This window comes from Camarhynchus parvulus, chromosome 6, assembly GCF_901933205.1.
Source record: "Camarhynchus parvulus chromosome 6, STF_HiC, whole genome shotgun sequence".
Classification (NCBI taxonomy): Eukaryota; Metazoa; Chordata; class Aves; order Passeriformes; family Thraupidae; genus Camarhynchus; species Camarhynchus parvulus.
In genome coordinates this window covers 3,765,354-3,783,743 of record NC_044576.1, presented here as the reverse complement: position 1 = coordinate 3,783,743, position 18,390 = coordinate 3,765,354, and the positions used below count along the sequence as shown (strand labels likewise).

The 18,390-nt window shown below is 48.8% G+C and overlaps 1 protein-coding gene across 1 annotated transcript in view; it reads right to left on the bottom strand.

The window, feature by feature from the left end:
• The window catches only part of SGMS1 (sphingomyelin synthase 1), a 90,223-nt gene that overhangs the window by 3,418 nt on the left and 68,415 nt on the right, over positions 1-18,390 (bottom strand). The window contains 5 exon segments of the mRNA XM_030951404.1: positions 1,883-2,049; positions 2,748-2,901; positions 6,127-6,244; positions 9,955-10,312; positions 10,315-10,782. Of these exon segments, the coding sequence (XP_030807264.1) occupies positions 1,883-2,049; positions 2,748-2,901; positions 6,127-6,244; positions 9,955-10,312; positions 10,315-10,576 (1,059 nt within the window). The 5' untranslated portion in view covers positions 10,577-10,782.

Here is an 18,390-nt window from a genome sequence, read left to right as displayed (position 1 = left end):
GAATAGATTGTTATGTTAATGAACTGCTCACAGCAGGATTGCTTTCACATGGGAACATGCACAGGGCCAGCCTGACTTAGAAGAAATGACAGGCCAGACAGAGTAGGCCTGATTTTATAACGTTTTTTATAATTCTTCTACCTTACTGCAACATGGAGCCATGAGCAGGGCACGTCCCAACCCATCTGGAGGAAGTCAGAATGCTGCCCTGCCCTCCAAACACTCCCAGACTGCTCCCACCTACCTTCTGCTTCTCTCAGCCATGAGCAAGCCCCAGACCAACCACATCCAACCCCCCTGCTGCCCATTATCCACACCAGAGCCAGGGATGCCTGTATCCAACCACCCAAGGGAACACACCAGCACAGGGCTTGTACACTGAGTTTCAACTCCATGTCAAGCTCAGGTGACAATAAATCCACTGTTGTTTTTAAGGCCAGGCACAAGGCCCAGCAGGAGGAAGGAGAGAGCAGCACACCAATGTGTGCTCAGGGAAGGAGCCAGGGACTGGCATTTCCCAGCATCCTGGCAGCTCGGGGCAGCAGTGCTGAGCCACCTCAGGCAGCAGGACAGGAACGTTTCCTCACCAAAGCTCTGCTGAAGCAATTCCTCAGCAGGACTGGGGGCACTCCTGACTCCAGCACTTCCAGCTTGGAAGCACCACTGTTCTGGGAGCCCAGGAGCAGAGTGAAAGTGTGGAACGCTCTGGACTGTGTGTGGAACCCTCAGCTGCTGTGTGACAGGAGCTGCAGAGCGTGGGAAGCCAGTGCCTCCCAAGCTGAGTGAACATCAAAGGGCACCTAACTGGCAATGAGTCAAATATGGCTGTGGTGTTTTGCTTCAGGCAGCACCAAACCAGTGGAATAAGCAGGTGGGACCTAGATGACCTTTAGGGCCCCTTCCAGCCCATGATGATTCTGTGATAGGCCTTAAAAATCTGCACTGTCACAATATAAATTCATCTTCTACCACTGTAGGAGGTCTTTATTACACATAATTAACAGCATATGCCACAGATAAGCAAAAGATCTTTGACCATGAGCACAGAAAATATTTGGACACCAACGTGCTGCTAAGGAGCTAAAAATGTCTCAACTCCTTTGTCTACTACCTGTGGCAAACACTTGTGCATTTCCTCTCAGAGAATCATGGAACATGCCCAGCTGGAAGGGACCCACAGAGATCATTGATCCAGCTCCTATTCCTGCCCAGACACCCCAGCAATCCCACCCTGGGCATCCCTGGAGTGCTGTCCAAGCTCTCCTGGAGCTCTGGCAGCCTCGGGGCTGTGCCCATTCCCTGGGCAGCCTGGGCAGTGCCCAGCACCCTCTGGGGGAAGAACCTTTCCTGATCTCCAGCCTGACCCCTGCCCTGCACAGCAGAGGAGGTTTCACCTTCCTCAGCACTGTCAGCTCCTCCCTGATTGCTCCAGCTCACCAGCCAGGAGAACTCTCCACCCCCTGGAAACACTTTCAAAAACCAGTTCCTTTTTAGCTGAGGCCTCCTCCTGCACCTCGAGGGACCTGTGGCACAAGCCACAGAGCACAGGAAAACCCCAGCTGGCCTCAACCACCAAACTAAACAAAAGCAAGGCAACAGAATCTAAATGGTTTGTTGTTCTGTCACAAATGTGGCCACCTGGCCCAAATTCAGAAGAATTCAAAAAACTCAGGTTACCCAGGGGTGGGAGAGCCCTGCCTGCCTTTGGGAAGCCCTTTCCATATTTCTGTGGTCAAGAACCCAATGAATGATGCCTCTTTCTCCCCTACAAACCCAACAGCTGGGAGGAAGAGAGGGACTCTCCACAGGACATGGGTGAGCCTGGATATTCTCACCCCCCCAGGCTACAAGCAGGAGCACCCAAGGAGTGGCAGGAACTCACTTGCTGGTTGGCCATTGTGTGGTACCACCAGAATAGCCTTGTAGTGATGTAGTAAGCCACCACCACGTCCACAGTGTAGTGGTCATGAGCAAGGAGGATGCAGAACATCCCCACCATGCTGAGAGCCCAGCAGAGCCAGTGGTACCACCAGAGTCGCCGTGGGGAATCTGCAAAGAAGCACAGGCAGGGGTTACTCCCAAGTGGAAGCTTATCAGAACTACTGCAGTGATTAGCAGAGGTCATGGACTGCAATCCTGGCTGACACAGAGATGCCTGGGCTCAGATTAACAGCAGGAATGCTGAGATCACAAACTAAGTATCACTCTCTTAAGGGTGTAACTTAAAAATTGTACTCAGGGGTAATGAGATCCTTGGAAATGAGAAAGGTTATGAAATCTTTTGAGAAAGATACATCTTATATAAGATATAAAAGATATATATATATATATTAAGATATATAAATACTCTGGCCAGTCAAATCAACCTGCTTGTGTTTAGATGGGATATTGGGAATTAGGAATTGTTCCCCAGCAGGGTGGGCAGCCCTGGTTCAGATTCCCAGAGCAGCTGGGGCTGCCCCTGGATCCCTGGCAGTGCCCAAGGCCAGGCTGGACAGGGCTTGGGAGCAGCCTGGGACAGTGGAAGGTGTCCCTCCCATGGCAGGGGGTGGGATGAGATGGCTTTTAGGTCCCTCCCAACCCAAACCCTTCCAATCCCTCCGGTGAAGAGTTCTCCCCCAATACCCAGCGCGAGGCTGTTCCACCATGGAACACACAGATATTTTAACTGGAATTGGGTTCAGAGCACAAGAGAAACCCGTCAGTGAGGAAGGCAGCAGAGCAGGGGAGGGCAGCAGGGCACTCACACTCTTTGATGAACAGGTAGGTGAGGGTGAGGATGACGGTGTGGCCGCTGTACAGGTAATCCCCACACATGTTGTGGGAGCCCGTGATGGACAAGCCTCCGCCAGCAATCAACTTCATTATCCTTCTCAGGTGAGATTCCCAGTCTCCAAAGAGCTGGTGGGACAGCAAAACACAAAAGCACAGTAAAATATCACAGCTCAAAGCAATGGTTTTAAGCAGCAATTTGGCTTTTCAGTTCTCCATTGTATTTGCAGGAGCCCTCGTGGCAGGGAGGAATGATGAATCCATGTTGTCAGAAGGATGATTAATTACTTTATAATACTATATTATATTGAAGAATACTATACTAACTATACTGAAGAATACAAAAAGGATACCTACTAAATTCTCTAAAGCTAATAAAACAAAAACTTGTGACTCTTTCAGAGTCCTGACACAGCTTGGCCCCAATTGGCCAATGAGTGAAAACAACTCACAGCAGAATCCAATGGAACAACCACCTGTGGGTAAACAATCTCCAAGCACATTCCACATTAGCACCAACACAGGAGAAGCAAATGAGATAAGAATTGTTTTCCTTTTCTCTGAGGCCTCTCAGCTTCCCAGGAGGAAAATCCTGGGTGAAGGGATTTTTCAGAAAATGTGAATGCCACAGTTCTCCTTCCCTTCTGCTTTGATCCACAAGATCAATCAGCAGATAAATAAATCCTCAGCTTTTCCTAAAAGCTGGCAGCACATTTCTAGCAGGAAAAAGACTGGAAATGAGACAGGAGTGTTTTGATGCTTTGCACCTCTTGTAGCTGGTGCTCAGGTGAGATTTTCCTTCTGTTCAAGAGGCAGCAGACTCTAAAATAAACAAGGTTTAATTTAGTTCATGTTGTTGGTAACAGCACAGGCCCTACTGGTGATCATCCAACAGAAACCAGGAGGAACTGCCCAGACTGAACAGCCAAAGCCAGGATCTGATGAACAGAGGAACACCTCACTCCAAACCCCAAAGCCTTGGAAAAGCCTGCTAGATTATTTCCTTCTGCTTCCCATTCCAACAGAAACATCTGTGCTGTCTGTCAGAGCACAGGGCCAGACTTGTGCTTTGAGTGCAAACAGGGATCTCCCTCCACACACAGATTTGCTCTGACCCACCCCCAAATGCTCCTTTTCCAGGAGCACTCCAGGAAAAATTTCAGTTTGCCCAAGGAAAGCCAAACCCAAGCAAACCAAGTCCCTCCCAGAGGACACGCTGCTCCCTCTCCTGAGTGACTGAGGGCAGCTGGCACTGCCCAACACTTTTGCTGCTCTTAACCAAGGCCAAATATTAAACAAATCCACAAAAAATGTATGCCATGGGACAACCAGGATGTGTGGAGAAGCCCTGGGACCCATCAGGAAGCAGGGACTAATGGATCAATGCACACCTGGTGCTGCATCCTCACCTCATTTTATGGGGTTTGAAAATCTATGGAAACCACTGAACTGTCAGAAGGAAACACAGACCCCCCCAACCCCCAGGCTGGCCATTATGTTTTTATTTTAAAGCTTGGCCTTGCTTTTAGAAGTGGAAATTAATACTTTCTGACAGACTGGAGCATGTTCTTTGCAGGAATTAAACATTTCCTGCTAACAGTTGCTCACAAACACTAAACTGCTCCCCAAAGCCCACTTTTCACAATCACATAGAACTCAATAAGGTGTTGAGAGGTTATTCTTTTCCCACCAGTACATTTAGGGCTTTCAAGAAAACTCCTTAATCTTATCAGAGCCCTCAGCTTGTCTCTACTTGAGTAATGAGAAGGATTTGCCAAGGCCATAAATTCCCCAAATTCCCCAAACAGGCAGATTTATTCACTTCAGCCCATAAATACCTGTGTTCTCTCTTTTTTAATTTCCTAGCAGCAGGCTGTTCAAGCACTGTGCTGAATCCTCTCCTACTCATTTCTCTTTCCAAAATCCCTCCAAAAACCCACAAAGGTTCTGGACTGGCTGGACTTCCCTGAGGAACCAAAGCTTTGTTTGGATGTGCCAATCCTCACCAAAACAACAACAGCACATGGATCAAGTCCAATGAGGATTTTACAGCCTGTACCTCAGCACGTGGATCAAGTCCAATCAGGCTTTTATTACCTGCACCTCAGTGATTTTAACAACCTGCCAGCTGATTTATGGCTGAGCTTGTGCCCTTTCTCCTGCTTCAGCTGTGTCACAGCACAGCCAGCCCCAGGGATTGCAGCAAGCCCCAGGATTCCAGCAATGCTAAATGACCAGGGGTGCATGCAACACCACCAGCTCTGTCCCATCTCCACCCTGAGCACTGAATGACCCTCCCAGGCTGACCACAAGGGTCAACACCTCTGTCCCAGTAGCCTGGTTTCAGCCATGGCTTTCTCAATTTATCCCTGAGAGTCAGGGCTGGCCTGGGGAGGAGGTGAGAAGTCCTTGTGCTACCAGAATTGCAAAAATTCTGTGCAGGAGACAGCCTTAGGAAAGTCCCTCTGGGCCATTTCCAACCACAAATCCTATTTGGATTTGGCACACTGAGGTGTGTATTTATTTAGAAATCAGTGACTCACACATGGCAAAGGTTGCATGCCTTCAGCAGCTTCAGTGGGGACAGGAACATGCTGATCATGCAAATTAGCTGAAAATGCCACAGAATTTGGGTAGCTCAGTGCTTTGAGAAGGGTGGGAATCCCTGCACTGCCCCACAGCATCTCCACTGAGAGGGCAGCCAGTGACCTGCAGAAGGGTGTCCTTGTCACACCAAACCAGCACTCTCAAATTAAAATTATAGAATGGTTTGGGCTGGTTTGGGCTTAAAGTTCACCCATTCCACCCCCTGCCATGGCAGGGACACCTTCCACTGTGTCCCAGGCTGCTCCAGCCTGGCCCTGGGCACTGCCAGGGATCCAGGGGCAGCCCCAGCTGCTCTGGGCACCCTGTGCCAGGGCCTGCCCACCCTGCCAGGGAACAATTCCTGATTCCCAATATCTCATCCAGCCCTGCCCTCTGGCACTGGGAAGCCATTCCCTTGTCCCCAGTCCCTCTCCAGCTGCCCTGTGTCCCTTCAGGCCCTGGAAGGAGCTCTGAGGTCTCCACACACCCTTCCCTTCTCCAGGCTGAGCATTCCCAGCTCTCCCAGCCTGGATCCACAGGGAAGATGCTCCAGACCCCTCAGCATCTCCATAACCTCCTCTAGACCTCCTCCAACAATTCCATGTCGTTCTTTTGTTGGGGCCACCAGAACTGTGCACAGAATTCCAGGTGGGGCCTCACCTGATCAGGGCAGGGGGGCAGAATCCCCTCCCTTAGAAACACCTTTTGACAAAGCAGCTTTGGGAGGAGCAGGATGATGGAGAAACAGGCAGATGAGGAGGAATTTACCTTTGGAGAACACTTGAAATGCATTCCAGGGACTGGGAGTGTAGTCACATACATGGTAATACACCGGTACAGGTATAGTGTGCCAACGATACAGAAAAATCTTCTGCTAATTATAGACCTAGCAGGGAGAGAAAACAGGCACAAATAAGGAGGCAAACAAAATCCACAAAGGTAAATCAAACAAAAGAGCAGTTGGTTTCTCCTGTTGCTTTGGAAACTCGTGACACTATCAGCTTACACCTGGGAATGCTGAACTACTCCACAAATATTCCAGGCCGGGAACACAGGAGCAACACAGCTCACACTGCCTTTGAAGGTGACTACAGGAAATCTAAGGATTAGGATGCAAAAGCCTGTGCAGATTGGGTGCTGAAGACATTAAAGGGGATTTCATGCCCCACACCCCTCCATTAGCTGTGGCCAGTCACTGATTTCCTATCTGAGGCAGGGGATAAAGTTTTCATTGTGGGATGAAAAGGAGTAAGTTTATTTCAGCTGACACACAATTCAGTGATTACAAAGGGTCTCCTGTATAACCCAGAGGAGTGAGAGAACACATCTTTCCTGAGCAGCATTATAAAGGAAGCAGTTCACATCAGCAAGGAAAGCTCCCAAATGAAAATGCAGAGCTGGCCTGGCTGCAGGACAGGGTGTTTGCAGGGAAGCCCCTCAGCAGCCACAGCTGCAGAGACATTGGTTAGCGAGGGCTGATGCTCACAGAGAGGGCAGATGCACATCTCGGGTACTGTGAGGTGCTTCTGCAAAACCAGCACGAGCAGCTGGGGTAGAGGATGGGCTCAGGAGGGACAGCCAGCCCCACAACTGCCCCACTGGGGTAACACCTAAAAACACCTCCAAGAAAGACAATTAAACCACTCCTGGCACATCCAGCAGGACAGGAGCAGCCTCTGGAGAGATCCTAAGGAGAGATCACTGCCAGGGTTACAGAAATCAGGGGTGAATTAAACTACAGCAATCACCCTTCGTGTGCCACTGGCTACAGACCCCGTGGGTTTGGTTCATTTGAAATCACTGCTCTTTGCACTTATGGCCATTTCAAGCTGCAGGTTCTGACATTCACAGAATCCAACAACAGTCTGGATTGGAAGAAAGCTTCCAAGATCATCTCATTCCACCTTCCACTGTCCCAGGCTGCTCCAAGCCCTGTCCAGCCTGGCCTTGGGCACTGCCAGGGATGCAGGGGCACCCTGTGCCAGGGCCTGCCCACCCTGCCAGGGAACAATTCCTAATTCCCAATATCCCATCCAGCCCTGCCCTCTGGCACTGGAAGCCATTCCCTGGGTCCTGTCCCTCCATCCCTTATCCCAAGTCCCTCTCCTTCTTTCTTGGAGGTTCCCTTCAGGCACTGGAATTCAGTTGTTGCCATTTTGCTCACTTAAAAAAAATCCTATCAAGCAGAGCTCTTTCAAAAATCAAATTTGGCCACCTTTTAAATTTTTCAGTGCTTTTGGCATGGTTATTAAACTGGAGTGCTCCACTCTTGGAGGAGTATGAGTTTGCAGTGCCAGATCAGTAACACCTTGAGTGCCTTGGTTTATCAGGAAAAATTCAACTCTTGCAGGCTAAACACACTTTGCACTGCAGTACTCCCTGCTGTAACACACTATTCCAGACTTTTTCTTCCCTCTCCTGGTGTAAACATGGGCAAAACTGTGAGTTAAGAATGATAATTATTAATCTTGTTCCACAAACTGAAATTTAAGCATGGAGGGCACCATTCCAGTAGAGCAGGGGTTCTCCTCTGCAGAATTTTTCCTGTCATATCTCACCCTTGTGGCTTCTAGAACCAGACATGAACCTGCCTTTTTCTTTTTAACATTAAGGCAAACAGGGGGTTGGGGATTAAAGGCTGAGCAAAACCACATTCTGAGAGACCAAAGAAACATTTCTCTGAGCACGGAATTTCTTTTTTTAATCAAAACTACCACTTGATTTTGCTGGATTTGGCATATTTTAACTTGGGAAAATCTGAGAGAGCTCTGCACTGTAACATAAAGTAAAAATAAATGTAAAAAGCCTCTTATTTCCCTTTCCCCCAGGAGGATTTGTGTGAATGTGAGACTCAGAGCCAGCCAGCAAGTCCAACCTCCACACGTACTCCTGGCCCAGAGAAATCCATCCCAGCCCTGCAGACCTCAGCAGGGAGCAGGCTGCTCCTTCAGCCCCATGAGCCAAACACAATCCTGGCTTTGTGCTTCTCCCACAGCATCTGGGAATGCTTCCCAGGGAAGTCTATCCACCTCAGCAGCTTCCTTGAGCTCCAGAGTGCCCTGCCAGATCTGCTCCTGCCTTCTGGAGAGACACCAGCCCAATCCCATGCCACGGACAGCATCAGAATCATGGAATCACAGACTGTTTGCCTTGGAAAGGACCTTAAAGCCCTTCTAGTGCCACTCCTGCCATGGACAGGGACACCTTCCACTGTCCCAGGCTGCTCCAAGCCCCAGTGTCCAACGTGGCCCTGGGCATCTCCAGGGATGAGGAAGCAGAAGTGAGGAAGGCCCATCTGGCCCAATGCCCTCCCTTTATTCCTGAATTAAGTTTCAAAGGGAGGGCATAACCCCACCACAAAAGGGATTCAGCTTTTCTGCAGCACTGAGTCACCACCCCTTTGGTGTGCCCCATCCAGAACCACAAGCACGAAGTTCTCCAGATGAAGCCACCTCACTGGGCTCCTGCCAGCACCTCTCCTGCTCTTCCCTTTCTCCTGCTCTTCCCTTTCTGCTGCTCAGCCACAGCTTGGGCCTCTTGGACCTTCATCCCTCTGCTCGTGGATAGAAAAGAGGGATTTTGGTCCTTGAAACATTCCGTGATCAGTGCACAGACTGACCAAGCTCTAGCATCTTCCCCTAACAGCAGAAAAGGCCCTTCCAAAGGGGACTTCCCATGGCAGGAGGTTGGAATGGGATGGCCTTTAGGGTCCCTTCCAGCCCCTAACATTGTATGATTCTATAACATAAATAAAAACAGACACCCCAAAGCAAATGGGGATACAGTAGGGGGGACCTTCACATCTGCCAGTGACACCAATATATGTATGTGACCATCAACTCAACCCACATCTCACTGCTTCAAAACCTCCAAGGATTCTGCTGTTCCGCACCTACAGGCTCTGCTCAGCTCCACCACAGGGTGTTTGATCCCTGGGACGGCCCTATTAACCCAACACCTCCTTCTTGGGGCAATCCCACACTCCCCCCTTTAGCTGTTTCCCTTGGGTTTAAAGTCATGGAATATCCTGAGCTGCAAGGGACCCACAAGGATCACTGACCCAGCTCCTGTCCCTGCACAGACACCCCAACAATCCCACCATGTGCACCCTGGAGCAGTGTCCAAGCTCTCCTGGAGCTCTGGTAGCCTCAGGGCCGTGTCCATTCCCTGGGGAGCCTGGGCAGTGCCCAGCACCCTCTGGGGAAGAACCTTGCCCTGAAATCCAACCTAAACCCTCCCGGCAGAGCTCCAGCCCTTCCCTGAGTCCTGGTTCACAGCTGGCCTCACAAGAGCATGAGTTGTGTTCCCTCTGAACAAACAGTGAGCTCAGAACATCATTTCATCTAATCCAGGCTTTTCACCCATGAAAAAGGTTCGAGTTAACCACTCAGGAAACACGAGCAGGGGCGTTGCTCAGCTTCTTAGAGAACATTTGAACCTCTGACATCTGCACAAGCAGCTCACACTGCATGCTACCTCACCTTTGAAAATTGACATAAGAAGATCACAAGAAACTTCATTTTGTTTGGGTGCAAACCAGCATCTGCCCACCAAAAGCTGCCAGAAGCACTCAAGTTCTGAGAAGGTTTAACTTACTTGTATTTTAAGAGCAGCCACTGAACAAACCACAGTCCTACAAGGATCATGCCGTTGATTTCACAAATAGAAAAAGCCCATTGCACCCGATCAAAGCGATCAAAAAATGCATCTGGGAGGGGAGGCTGCACCTCCTTGGGAGGCACTCGTTCATGAACCACCGAGATAGTCACCGTGGTGAAGACGAAACAAAAAAGTGCATAAATAAAAGCCAGGAAAGTCTTGCCCCACTCCATGGGATACTGCGAGCGTTCCGGCTCAGGCATGGGGATCTTGATCATCTCCTTCTTGAACCCGTTGGGGACGCCCCCATTGAGCTTGAGCGCGGTGCCGAAGCCGTTCTGGCGTGGCGTGCATCGCCGGCGCGCACGTGCCCGTTGGCGTGGCCGTTCTTGTGAGCCTCCATGTGGTGAGCCATCTTCAGCCCCTCGATCATGTTCAACAGCCGCTGCCCGCTGTCGGAAGACACCCGGGACAGAGGGGATTTCTTGAAATCCTCCTCCGTCAGGTTGATGAGGTCCCGCCCGGTGAAGTTCTTCAGGGGCTCACAGTACTCCGGCACGGCATTGTCCGTCAGCCAGCCGGTCACCTCCTCGGGTGACCACAGCACCACTTCTTTCATCTCGCCAGGGACGGTGGCACATGGGCTTTTTAAAGCGGGCAGCAGTCACTGCGGCTCCAGCGTGGTGGGAAGCTCCTCCTTGGCTTCATCTTGTTGTCCCTGGAATGGGTTTGGCCAGAGGCAGAGCCCGTCCCTACCCAGCCGACACCGGCGTACGGCCAGCGTAGGAAACGCTCTACTTCATCTTCGTGTTGGCATTCTTCTTCCTGGGGAGGGGGAGAGAAACACAGAACCAGGCATTAGCACGGCATTCAGCCTGTGGTTCATGGCCAAAGCCACAATTCCTGCACAAAACCAGCTGGGCTTGGGTTAGGATGGACAATAGAGATGTGGAGCTCCAGCCTTGTACACACAGCACCATCTTTCCCAAGCTCACTGTTGGTTTCTCAAAAGATTGAACACCATTTTGCAGCTGTGGGAAGCTTCCCTCCTGCTCTGTTATTTGTTACATTTTCCATTTCAATGCTCTAGTCCATGAGCAGCACCCAAACTCCTCTAACAATCATCATACTCATGGATTTAAGGAGCTACAGAGAAAATGTTTGGTATTATTTGTGGTAGAAACCTCTTCTACCCCTTACAGACTGGTACCTTAATGCAATGTGTGGCACCAGTGATTGAATATGAAACCTGTTTTTCATTCTGCAAGGCAAAAATTACAAAATTCCAGACTGGTTTAGGTCGGAAGGGACCTTAAAGCTCATCCTATTCCATGGGCAGGAACACCTTCCACTAGACCAGCTTGCTCCAAGCCCCATCCAACCCACCCTAGAACTCCTCCAGGTGCCACATGCAGTCATGAATACTAAAAAACTGATGTAGGTAAGCAAGGATCTACTGTCAGGGCCAAAAGAGCAGCAGGAAAATCAATAATCAAGCAGATTAGCCTGAAAATAAACTAAAGCATTTAGGTTTGCAAGAGTTTAGCAGCTCTGTGAGGTAAATTTGACTGTTACCAGGGTATACTGCTCTAATACAATGAAATGTTGACTACCGGATAAAAAAAAAGGAACCAGGAGAAATTTTTATTGTTTTTTTTTTAAAAAAGAGGAACTAGGTAAGAAACTTCTATACTCAATGAATTGCAGAAATAGCTTAGAAAAGCTGATTGCTTCCAGTACAAAAGTTACAAGCACGCACAAGTTACTTGCTTGGAATCTCCTCCTGAGTTTTTGAGACACAAGCAGCAAATAAGGCAGTGATGGCAGCAACCACCACCAGCAAATCCTCAGGTGTGAGGTGCTTATTGAACCAAAAACCAAAACTGCTCCTCCCCAGAGCAAGGAGAGGAAAGCAGTGGAAGCCCCACCATCCCACAGACCACGTGCTTTGCTGCAGCTCATAAACATGAAGTGAGAAGGTAACAACACAGGGAGAAAAAAACCACTTCGTATTTTCAAAAGTCAAACCAAGCCTTTATCAGCTGAAAGAATATTTTTAGCCTCTTACAGGCTCCCAAGTGTTTGTGTTTCATCAAAGAGAGCAAAGTTGTGACTGAGGAAAACCAAAATAATTTACCCTACTGGTACAATTTGAGCTGAAGAGGCTCAGAACAGATACAGAGCTTTACTCCTATCCAAACATGACTACACTGCACACAATTCCTTTTTTGATCTGTTACCACTAGGCTCAGCAAGATACACAAGGCGCAGTTTTTAATTTGATTTTCCATGGAAGGAACTGTGATATTAGAGAAGAAAAAGCCTTGGATGGAAGGACTGGCAGTACTTCGGACAGGCCACCTCTCATTTCCTGGACACACCAGGAATGTGCAGACATTTAAATCCACAGACCAACGGATGAAGATGACTCTTCCACTTTGTGCATATCTGTGTTGTTTTAGAGCAGAAGTGAGGATACAGCTCTATTTGCTTCCTTTTCTTTCAATACTGAGGAAAGCTTTCAAACCACAGATTGCTTCATTATTCAAGTTGTGTTTAGCAAATCAGTATTTAGTTACAGAGCTCTGAACATGGAAAAAGGATGGCCTGAATTATGCATGGTAACCCACATTAGAAGCTCCTACAAGGCCAGGACTGAGCAGCAGCTCAGCTCCACCTGCTCATCTCCATGTGCTCACTTCAAATCCCAGCTCTGGCAGCACAAATTCCCAACAGACAATCCTAACACACTTCTTGTTGCTTCCCAGGATGGTGCCTCACAATGATAAAGCCAAAATTATTTATTTTTAATGCTGTTCCTCCACCCGAGGTCTGGGCTTGCAGCAGCCATCCAGCTTGGCTTTGGGGTTGTCTGAGCACTCTGTGGGCACACAAGGAGGGCCAATATTAACTAAACCTTTTCAGTTTTCAACACTGGAGTGCCTAAATCCCAGTTTCCCAAATCCCTGAACCTGACAGAGCAGATACCTGTCCATCCTGACAACATTTAAAGACACAGCTCGGGAGTCTGTAGCCAACCTTCAAACTACATCTCCACTGCCAGGGAAGGTCTAGATTGGATAGTGGGAAAAATTTCCCCATGGAAAAGGTTGTCCAGCCCTGGAATAGGCTGCCCAGAGCAGTGGCAGGGTCACCATCCCTGCCTGGAGGGATTTAAAACATTGGTAGATGTGGCACTCAGGGACAGGGGTTAGTGGTGGCCTTGGGAGTGCTTGGGGAATGGTTGGACTTGATGAGCTTAGAGGGCTTTTCCAACATAAACCATCCCATGAAAGCTTCCAGCAGGTTCTAAGATGAGCTCCAGATGGAAAAATCTGTTGCCAGCTGCAAATAGCACTTGGATACTGGCAGGAGAGCCCCAAAATGCTGGTGTGACCCCAGGATGCCTGGCCTGGCAGCCTGACAAAAACCAACAGAAGTGTGCCTTGCAGTAAAACTGCAGGTTTGGGCAATACTGCTGGAATCTACCATCAGTTCCAAAATGTGCTCTCACACCACCAGTGTAAATCACTATCAAGCACCTTTTGTAAAAGCAGAGTAAATGACACAGGAGGAAAGGTAATCCTCTGCCAAGGACACAGGCCATGGAGATGAGCTGTTTTCACTGAGAGTTAAAATGATGAAAACCAACTAAAATTTTTAACACCACTTCTTATTCAAGCCTGTTTTCACAGCCCGTCTAATGGGGGAGGAATAGGCAAAAAAGCTTCTTTACTCACACCTTCCAGCTTGTAACATTAAAAATTCCTCATTCCCTATGGTGCATCCATGAAAGCTTGATGGGGTGTGGTTTGCAGAAACTATGGGGGACTCACAGCTCTCTCTCCCTGAGCCCTTCCCTTCCACAAAAGGTCTTCTCCTCTCCTGAAGACAGAAGGTGGGGACCACAGTCAGCTGCAGCCAGGCCACATGCCCAGGCTCGGCGTGGTCCCACGAGGATGAGGCACACACAAACCTCCCCAGCTCTAACACAGGTTCTTTAGCCTGGCTGACTAAAAATTCCCTCCATCTGCAGCAGAGCTGCCTCATTAAGGAGCCTGAACCCAAGAAAAGGAATTATAAATAACAATGTGATTATCATAACAATACCAACTGCACCGTGATAATGATGCTGTGGAAAACCAGCACCTCAAAATACCCACACAAGAGTGAGCAGGATGAAACAACCTCATCAAGGGCTCCAGGTGGCACCTCCTTGTGTTTACAGGACCTTTTTCCCCTGTTGCCAGCAAACACTGAAGTGCTGACTCAAAACATGGGAAGTAATTCCCACCACCACTTCCATCTACATCTTGGCCAGAGGGTTAAACAAGGATTTGGGGTGCACCGTTACAACCCTGCCTATCAAGACCTGCTCTTCTCAGATCAGCTGGGCACAAGGAGCAAAAGTGGGAGCATCAACATTTCTGGTTAAAGAACAAGACAATCAGCCATGAATTCGTTAGCTGATTACTCCTCCACATGAGAATCATGGAATTATCTGGCTTGGGAGGGACCTTAAAGCCCATCCAGTGCCACCCTGCCATGTCCAGGGACACCTTCCATTGTCCCAGGCTGCTCCAAGCCCTGGCCTTGGGCACTGCCAGGGATGCAGGGGCAGCCCCAGCTGCTCTGGGCACCCTGTGCCAGGGCCTGCCCACCCTGCCAGGGAACAATTCCTAATTCCCAATATCCCATCCAGCCCTGCCCTCTGGCAGTGGGAGCCATTCCCTGTGTCCTGTCCCTCCATCCCTTGTCCCCAGCCCCTCTCCAGCTCTCCTGGAGCCCCTTTAGGCCCTGGCAGGGGCTCTGAGCTCTCCCTGGAGCCTTCTCCTCTCCAGGTGAACAATCCCAGCTCTCCCAGCCTGGCTCCAGCCCTGGAGCATCTCCAAGGCCTCCTCTGGACCTGCTCTAACAGCTCCACATCTTTCCCATGCTGAGGACAAGGCCCAGGTCTGGGGTCTCCTTGCAAGCAGAAACAGTTAATTCTCACAATTAACACTGATGAGACAAAACCACATCCACCTAAACCAGTAAAAAACCACCTCCCTTATCTGTTTGCTCATCTTGAAACTCCTCCTAAAGCTCTTTGAAACCCAACCAAAGCAAAGAAAACCTAAGCCTTCTGAAATCAAATTGTGCCCTGCTCGTGTTTGTGCTTCTACTCTCTAAGCTTTGCTGCCAGGGCAACAGTCACTATAGAAATCAGTCAAATAAAAAGCTATTTCAGCAACTCGTCACCAGGAGCCAGGAAATCCTTTCAGAGGCACTGGTGTGCTCCACTTGCAACCCTCAGCATCCTCCCCAGACAGCCCAGAAAAGTTGAGAGGATTCAACTCTGGGTGGAAAAATGAGAGTCTAAATGAGAGAGGTTCATAAGCACAGCTGGAAGGGTATAACAGTGATATTTTGGCCCTTGGAAACCAAACTCTGAGGTTCACACTGATAATGTGTGCACACAAATAAGCAGAGAAAGCAGCTGCTGTAAGGACTGAAGATTTAATGCTTTATAACCCAGCCCACCAGTGAATTCCCCATGAATGATGAGCTGGAGTCACACAGAGACCGAATGCCCCCAATAAAAGCTGGGAGCTCTTGTCCTGTGTATTTTAGAGCACAAAACAAACCAGGAGCTCTTATCCTGTGTTTTTTAGAGCACAAAACAAACTGTTCACAGCAGCAGGGCCTGAGTCACTGCTACAGTCACCTCCTCTCCAGGCATTTCATCATGGCAAACAATAACACTCCGACACCTCAATAACTGGACATCCTGTACTTGACAAGCACCTCTGCACACCAATTTGCAAGGGAAGGGAGCTGCCTGCCACAAATTATGTGCTGGGTAGCCCTAACAAGCTCTCAAGCAGTGTTTCCCTCCCTCCAGGACAGGCTTGCCTCTAAACCAGCATCACCCCTTCTGCACCACTAACAAGCAAGAAACTGCTGGCAGTGTAAAACAGGCCAGTAAAGCTGGGTTTGGGTTGGAAATGCAAATATATGCAAATATAAAATAGCTGTAAGTATAACACTGAGGTACAGGTGGGCTCACAAGTTGCACAGAGCTCTAAGACAGGTTTCCAAGGTCAACCTCAGATGGAAAACATTGGGCTGTGGACAGGAAGTCAGAGCAAGAGGAGCTACTACTATGAAAAAGAGGCTGGGATGAAAATGCAAAGCAACGCCCACATGCCCTGAACACAGCTCCTCACACAGCTTCAGAGGGAGAGAAAGCCCTGCCTGAATACTACATCAATCCCTGAGCAGCCTGCTTTTTTTCTAAATTACTTGATACCAAGAAGAAAAAGAAACCCTCACCACATATTTTCTATTCTAACTGAATTATTAAAAAAAAAAAAAAAAACCCAGAAATGAAAATCCACTCATGGGTGTAACAGCTCAGAACACAAGGCCAGAGTTGAGCATGGAGGATTTAAAACCCAAAGTACTTGCAGCACATTTGGATAACCAAACCGGTCCCATCTCCAGAATGGAACACCACCAGGGAGTATTTCCCTCCATGAGACTCCACCAGAGCTTGGAGCAGCCTGATCTTAGTGGAAGGTGTCCCTGCCCATGGCAGAAACTGAAACTGGATGGTCTTTAAGGCCCCTTCCAACCCAAAAAATTCCCTAATTCTGTGATTTACAGCCCTACAGCTCAGCTTTCTTCCTTTCCTATTTTCCTGCTGTTTGGCAGTAGTGATGAAAACCAGCAAACACTCAGGAGGAGGCCTCACCTGACCAGCAGTCCCAGGAGCAGCTGCTAAGCAGGGCTTTTACTTTCCCAGGACAGAAATCCTGCTTCCAATGATCCTGGAATGGAATGGAGCAGGGAGAAGGGCAGGGCAGGTTTAAGTTGCAATTATTTCAGGCTGGGAAGCTGCCCCAAGTCAGGGAGGCAGAGCCCTTCTGCCCATTCCAGGTGTAACCCAAGCACCCATCCCATTTTGTACTCCATTCCACAATCCTAATGTCTCAATAAAAAAATTCAACATCTGCAATGGAGGTGGGACCAATACTGGCTTATTTTTGAACAGCTGCAATAGGAAATCCACGCTCCCCACCCCAAATGTAAAGGGGGGGTGTGAAAATATTAACAGAACATCACATATCTTTAAAAATTAGTTTAGACTGGATATTAGGAAAAAATTCTCCCCTGTGAGGGTGGGGAGGCCCTGACACAGGGTGCTCAGAGAAGCTGTGGCTGCCTCTGGATCTCTGGAAGTGTCCAAGGCCAAGTTGGACTGGGAACACCTGCAGAAGGTCCCTACCCATGACAGGAGGTGAAACAAGATGAGTTTTAAAATCCTTCCAACCCAAACTATTCTGTAATTTTATGAATAACCTGCTCAGACACCAGGATCTTCAATGCTTCAGCAGCTTCCTACAGCAGAACCAACCCCATAAACCAACCCACACCCCTTGGGCACCATGCCACGCTCAAACCTTGCCCAGGTGGGATGTGGGTAGAGCAGCCTTGAGTGCTGTGGGCTGTGTGCTCAGGCAGCAGCAGGCTCTGTCCCCAGCAGAGCAGAGCTGAGCACAGATCCCTGTGCTGCCGCAGGATCTGGGTCAGGCAGAGCCAGGGCAGGGCTGGAAATAGAGCCCCACGTCCTCGTGCAACCCTGCAGACAATCGGGCACTGAGAGCGCACAGCGATGCTCCTGACACTGCCCAACCTCCCTCACTGATACACAGCTACAAAACAGCCTCAAAGGAAAACAGATCAAACACTGGAAAGGCAGGAAAAGTGCGGGGTTTTTTTCCCTACAAGGCAGGGCAAAAGGATGGAAGCAGGAAAATAAGGAGAGGCTAAACGTTTGTGACATGCTCCATATTTTAATTCAATTAGTGCAGGTGTTTTGAGGTTTTTGTGAGGGTTTTTTACCTCCAGTGACTACCTAAAAGCCATTTATTATTAGAAAGTCAGATTTGTTGGAAACCTCTGGGAATCTAAGTGGCAGCATGAATTTAAAAATTAAAAAATCACGGGAACAGAAAGGGAAGTTGTGCCCAAGGAAACTGAGAGCAATCTTGTGACTGATGGTAACGTGGCTCTGAAATGCAGACTCCAGCATAATTTGCCTAACCAGCCATGCAGATTAGGAAAAGGAAACCTGGCAGAAATCACAGAGAAAACAGATCCTCACTGAAGACTTAAATCAGTTACTTGACATTTTTTTTTTAATATTAGGGTTTGTTACTGGCAATGTATGAGACAGTAGCCAGACCACAACAGTTGCTCCCTCCCAACTGACTTTGCCAGGGTTGTAACTAAAGCAAAAGCAAACTAAATTTACACGCTACGATTCCCAGCCTAGAATAATATTTCCATATTTCATTAGCAATATAAATATTTTATTTCAAACATCCTGCTTTTGAAGTCCCAACACATCAGACCCACATCAAAGACTCCAAGCCTCCAGAGTTGAAA